Source organism: Heloderma suspectum, chromosome 2 (genome assembly GCF_057233095.1).
Source record: "Heloderma suspectum isolate Gila_16-S chromosome 2, 16-S_ref, whole genome shotgun sequence".
Taxonomy (NCBI): Eukaryota; Metazoa; Chordata; class Lepidosauria; order Squamata; family Helodermatidae; genus Heloderma; species Heloderma suspectum.
In genome coordinates this window covers 104,489,936-104,495,935 of record NC_139459.1, presented here as the reverse complement: position 1 = coordinate 104,495,935, position 6,000 = coordinate 104,489,936, and the positions used below count along the sequence as shown (strand labels likewise).

At 43.3% G+C, this 6,000-nt stretch overlaps 1 protein-coding gene across 6 annotated transcripts in view; it reads left to right on the top strand.

The window, feature by feature from the left end:
- Positions 1-443: 443 nt before the first annotated feature.
- Positions 444-6,000, top strand: part of RFX3 (regulatory factor X3) — a 172,833-nt gene continuing 167,276 nt past the window's right edge. For 4 of the 6 annotated variants that reach the window (XM_084834412.1, XM_084834411.1, XM_084834410.1 and 1 more), the window contains exon 1: positions 455-1,141. In XM_084834412.1, the coding sequence (XP_084690538.1) occupies positions 979-1,141 (163 nt within the window). In that variant the 5' untranslated portion in view covers positions 455-978. Of the gene's footprint in view, positions 1,142-1,206; positions 1,234-6,000 lie in introns of those variants that run through there. The other 2 variants (XM_084834413.1, XM_084834414.1) reach the window with 2 other exon arrangements.

Genomic DNA, 6,000 nt, shown 5'->3' with positions numbered 1-6,000 from the left:
CCGGGTACACCTTCCTCCTCAGCTGCTCTTCACATCCGGGACATTCAACTCTCATCGCTGCTTCTCTTCTCCCGTCCTCCCCCCCCCCGCCGGAAATGACAACGGAGCCGCTGCCAGGTTTCCCCCACGCGGGCGCCAGGCGTTTTGGCCCCGCCCCTCGGATCTCTCCCCCTCCAGCCGCGCGAGGTGCGTTTGGTTGCCGCGCGCGCTGCGGCGGCAGGGCGGGCTGCATAACCGCTCCTGCCAACCGTCACACAGCCCAACGGCTCCCCAGGAACAGGCGCGCCAGCCCTCTTGCGCGCGCGCGCAGATTCACCAAAGAACCCTCTCCTCCCTCCCGGGCGAGCGGCATGATGAGAGCGAACTCGAGCCCCGAATTGCCCCTCTCTGAGCTGGAGGGGGGGAGAGCTCTTGTCAGTCATGCGACAAGCTCCGCCTCTTCCGGGCCTGTGAGGCTGGGCCGCCGCCTCCTCTCCTCCTCCTCCTCTCGTTCGCTCTCTCCCTTTTGTGAGTTATAGCAACCGTTGCCTTGTGAATCAAGCGCCATAGTCACCGTAGTCCTGGCGACTGTTACCCATCAACAACAACGGCTCCTCTCCTCCACCACCTCCTCCTCCTCCTGCTGCTCCTCCTCACCCCCATCCTCACCCCCTTCCTCATCATCACCCACAACAACAACAACAACCTCCACCAGCAAGAGCAACACCATCACCACCACCACAGCCCTCCACAGCCCAGGTGAATATGATTGTTATGTGCTTCCCCCCCCCCCCCCGGGTCCTTTTCCCATCGAGTAGCCGGCCTGGAGCTGCTCCGTTGGGCTTAACCACTGAATGTGAAAAGTGGGGAAAGCTGTAGCGTGTGTGTGTGTGTGTGTGTGTGTGAGAGAGAGAGAGTGAGAGAGAGAGAGTGAGAGAGAGAGAGTGAGAGAGAGAGAAAGTGGGATTCCACCCCCGGCCTGTTTTGTGTTCTCTTTATATGCCCCCTCCTTTCCCCCACCTCCCATCTTGTACTCTGATGGTGGCTGTAGTGATCTGGTGGAGTTTGGATGGGGAAGGGGGCATTATTTGTACTGAGGGTATTGAGAATGGAAGCAGAGGATTGGTGGAGGAGAGGGAAGCAGACTTGTGGTCCACACAAGGTAATTGTGTCTGGGTGCTTTTGTTTTTTTGTTTGTTTTAATCTGCTTCCTATTCTCATTTGTAGGGAGTTACTCGAAGAAGGGGAAATAAGGTGGCTGCCCATACTCTCTATATTTCTTTGCTTTTACTTAGAATTCAACAAACCTAAATCTACCATATACGATCCCGGGGTTGTTTTCTCCCTCTTGGAAGTTGTATATGGGCCTTGGACTCCAGGTGGGATTGTATGGTTTATGAACTTTTTGTTTCTGATCATCCCGTCCATGCTGGCTTTTTAACCTCTTCTGTGCTTTATTATGAGCAGGTTGTTTCCTACTTACTATCTTTAACTTGATCATTCGTAGGCAAACAGGCCTCTTTGTGTTGCAAATCATCCTCCTTGTTCATTAAACATCCCACTACAACACCATGTTTATTTGCAATCCTGCTAGGAAAAATCTAGAAATTCCATTTTTTCTACTATTGTGATTTAATCCAAATCTAGTGCAAACTTAGATTTGTAGTGTATCCAATTTGACTGTGCCTGCATTTGGGGCAAAAGCTTCATTTTATGTTTTTAATAACAATCTAATCCCAAAACACAATGTTCATAGAAAAATGTTATTTTATTTTTGTTTATGAGACTTTTAATATTAAACACAGAGATGCAGGAAAGAGAGAAGAAGAATGTAGTCAGAAACCTTAATTATTGTAGTTTTTAGGAGCATGTTATTTTCCCTTGTGGCTTTTTACTTTCCTTGGGGCGCTAAAACAGAAGTCAAGTTGACCATAAAGAATTATGAACTGTCTGAACCTGAAGTGTGTGTGTATTTAACCTTTATGGTTGCTAGTTAAGATCTGTAGGGTTTTTTTCTAGGAGCATATGGTAATTGTTCTTTCTGGACAAAAGGTAGTATTTCTGATACTTCCTCAGTTGGACAAGTTGTTGACATTCAGTTACTTTGCAACCGACCCCTCTACTCCTCTTCTTTTAACATGGCACCAAATAATCTCTCAATGTGTAATTCTGGTCATTGGAGTTAACATTTTATTTAGACTGCAATCCTGGGCACACTAACTTGGGTGTAAGCTCCATTTAACTCAGTTAAATGGGACTTGGATCTGAGTAAACATGCATAGGATTGAGCCGCATGAATACTAATGATTTAAAAGGTCTTGTCACTTCACTCCTTTTAGTTAATGTGATTTGGGGGGAGGTTCTAATGTTTCCTGATCCTTGTTCATTTGGTTGATTTTGTATAAAGGCGGCTAATTTAATTGTGAATATTGTTATTCCTCACATTTGTGAAACCTGTATTGAATAGGTTGTTGCTTGTAACAGTGCCAACAGAAAGATATTGATTTATCTGACAGACAAACCCCTGAAGAATGTGGCAGTGTCTATTTTTCAGATTGTCAAGTGCAGACCAGGTTAGATAATTAATGCTTTGGTAATGCAAGGACTATTCTGAAGTAAGACTTGTGTATTACATAGTTTTACTCTATAAACATATTTTTGCACATATTAAAGGTATATAATCATTCCATGAACCAGTATAGGATGGATCATTCTTGCTCCCACCTTACATCTTAACATGTGAATACTGAATATAATTATTTTGTATTCAGAAGAGGATATAGCAACTTAAATGAATAGTTACATCTGTTATTCTTATTAGGATAACAGCTGTTTTCTTTTTTCCTCCTGTTAGTTGCATCCACCTGTTGGCTTATTTAGGCTAAAATTCTTGATTTTTAAATCTAGGAAAAAGATTTGATTATTATATTTGTAACCCACATAGTGCAGTCTATGATCACTCCAGTTACAGTGTTCGAGGTAAAAAGCAAGAGGGTATGAAAATTGGTTTGTCAAACAAGTATAAGTAGTAAGATATGCTGTATTCTGATCATTCTAGTAGTGAACCTCCTGCCTATCCACACAACAGCTTACCAACTAATCAGATCAGGGGATGTGGGGTAGGAAATTGATTTTTTGCATCTTAGAATGACCAGTTCAGGCTGCAATCTTATACACACTTACCTGGGAGTACATTCCATTGAACTCAGTGGAGCATACTTCTGACTATTCTCAGTAGCTTTATTAAGCCTTCAAGAGAATACTTTAGTTAATGTTAGTACAAGTCTGATACCTTATTCCTAGCAATGGCCAACTCTTGAAGTATCATAGCTGGCCACTGCTAGGTGTAAGACATTGGGATTGGTGCTTTGGTACTAACTTAAAGAACTGGGAAGATGTTCTCTTTGAGGCTTAGTAGAAAAATCTTGTCTGGTCAAGACTCAATTTGTCATAAAAGTAAGAAATTCTATCTTCCTTTCCTCATCTGATTTTTTAAAAACTTCTGTTAAAAATAGTAAAATATAGGAAGCATTCTTTGTTGACAACCCCTGTTGATCTGCAAGCCACTGATGACATTTCAAATTTTAAAATGCCATTCAGTAAGGCTATTTTGTTTTATTCCACTTACTTTCAAAGGATAACATCCAATGTTGCACAAGGTGGCTTTGCTTGTGCAGTGAGATTTCCCCTTCCTCTCCTCACCCTTGCATCTCCCCCACCCCTGCCAAATATTCTCCAAAGCGTTGCTCAAACTTTGAGCAGATTTTGGGGCTGCAGGAGGGATGGGGAATTTCCTGAGTGGATAGTTCAAAAGACAAAGATTATTAAAAAATTTAAATCCTTACTCCAGTTCCTGTGGCCTAATGAAAAGGATCTGCTGCTTCCAAACAAATTCAGTCCTCTGGCGAATTTTTCTCTTTTCCCCGCCTATCTGATTCATGTTCTCATTTGAGGGTACGAAGGACATTCCTTTTTCCAACCTAAGTGCTGATATCTCTCCATTTATTCTCACAAATGTTCATATTTACTACAGTGGTTATACACTGAGCTAGTTTTGATATCAATGCTTATTATCTAGTACAGCTGTGGGCAAACTCTTTCCTGAAGACTGCATAGCTAATGTTATGAATTGCACCCAAGAACGCACACGCGTGATCTGTCACAATCATTCCTTTTATTTTATGCTCTATCTGTCATATGCATGTGTCTGACACATAAGCAGTGGTTAGCCTTTAGCATCTTTTGACCCCTGATTTGCACATACAGTTAGCATTTTATTAGAGTCATCCTCTGCTTGTTGTGGACATCTGTGAAAGGAGGTGGCATCACTTCCACTAGGATTCCACCTAGGTGGAGATGGCTAACAGGGATTGGCTAGTTTACTGAACTACTTTGCCTTACACTGACAAGGAGCCACTATGTACAGGCCTGGTTTGCATGTTCATGGTAGCGGAAACAAGCCACCACGCATGCCGGCTGGATTTCCCTAATTACCCACATTGGCACAGCTCGCCGTATCATCTGAACCCGGGTGGCATGGTTTGTTTGGGGTGGGCAGCAACTCTCAAATAACCTAACACCCATGGCATGTGGCAGCTGCAACAAGGCACCATGGTTTGTTTCAGCAGCCGTGATTGTGTGAACTGGGCCACAGTGTCTCATTTGGACTGGCTGCTGTAGCTCAAAGTCTTAGCTTTGTTTAGGAAACAGCTGAGCCTTGCTTACTCTGGGAGTGGTTGCTCTTCCCTAGTAAGCAACACTGTTTCCCCAAAAACTTGACTCTGCAACTGCTGTCTAGGTGCTTTGTGCAGCAGTAGCTTTCCTTAGCACAGGTCAAGGTAGTTGAATTATCCAGTCCACATAAGCCTTTTCTTCCCTGTCCACTGTACCCTGGTGAAAGTGATGTAGCTTCCTTGCACAGGACCCCCCAAAAGCAGTGAGGGACTCTATGGTAATTGTTACCATGATTTGGATCTTAGTTATGACTTGATAGGATGTCTCCAAGAAGGAAGCTACTAATGGAAATGGAAGACACTCCTCCTGGTTTCTCATACTGCTGTCACTTGCACCTGCTCCAGGATGCCAGGGTGAGTTAGGTGGCTACAATTGGTTGATCTGTTCTGTAGAGAAAGAGAGAACCAGAACAAAAGTGTATGATGGGGATGTACCATGGGACATCTGTAAGAGGCCAAAAGAAGAGAGGGCCTGATTTATCTTGGGTAGCCTCTCCTGAAGGAAGAGTCAAGCCAATGCAGTGGCCATTAAATTATTTGTAATAAAAGGAACAGAGTAAACTATACCTCGAGCATATCCAAAAGATGTCTGTCTAGCTTCTTCTTGGAAATTATGGAAGAGGATTTCTCAGGCTCCCGAAGTATCTTATTTTATTGCTGAACTAAAGTTTTTTTCCTGATGTCTAACCCTAAGTCTACCTTACTGTAGTCTGTATCTTTTTGTTGAAGTTTATATCATGACCTACTAGTAGTGAAACCATTCCATGCATGTACAGATGCAGTTCTGCAATCTTATAGAAGTCAAACATTCAATGGCACAAGTGCAGAAACCCTTGCATGTACTGAGTTCTTGGAATTAACTTTTCACAAAAGCACATATGCTCATGCTGGCTTTGAAGGAAAACTTCTTGTGTAGTTGAGGGACTGGAGTCTTTAACAGCACTGTCTGAGCTCTGGTGTGTGTGCTAAGCCCAGCGTGTGTGGGAACTTGAATTTTTTTCTAGGGGTGGGAAATGAGCCTTGGCTATTGGGTGGCATAAAAATGTAATAAATAAATAAATGCTTTGTGTGCAATGGCATACTGCAGGTGTGCAGTGTTTCCTCTTTATAGAAGGGAATGGCAAACCTGTGTGTCTGTGTCTGGAGCTCTGCTTCACTGGCATGGTGTTTAAGATACATTGGACCACAGACAAAATATTGATCTCACAAAGGCTGGTTTGCTTTTCAGGAGCTGCTCATTTACATATTCGAAAACAAAATGTTTGTAGACCTGTATGTTTCTAAAGTA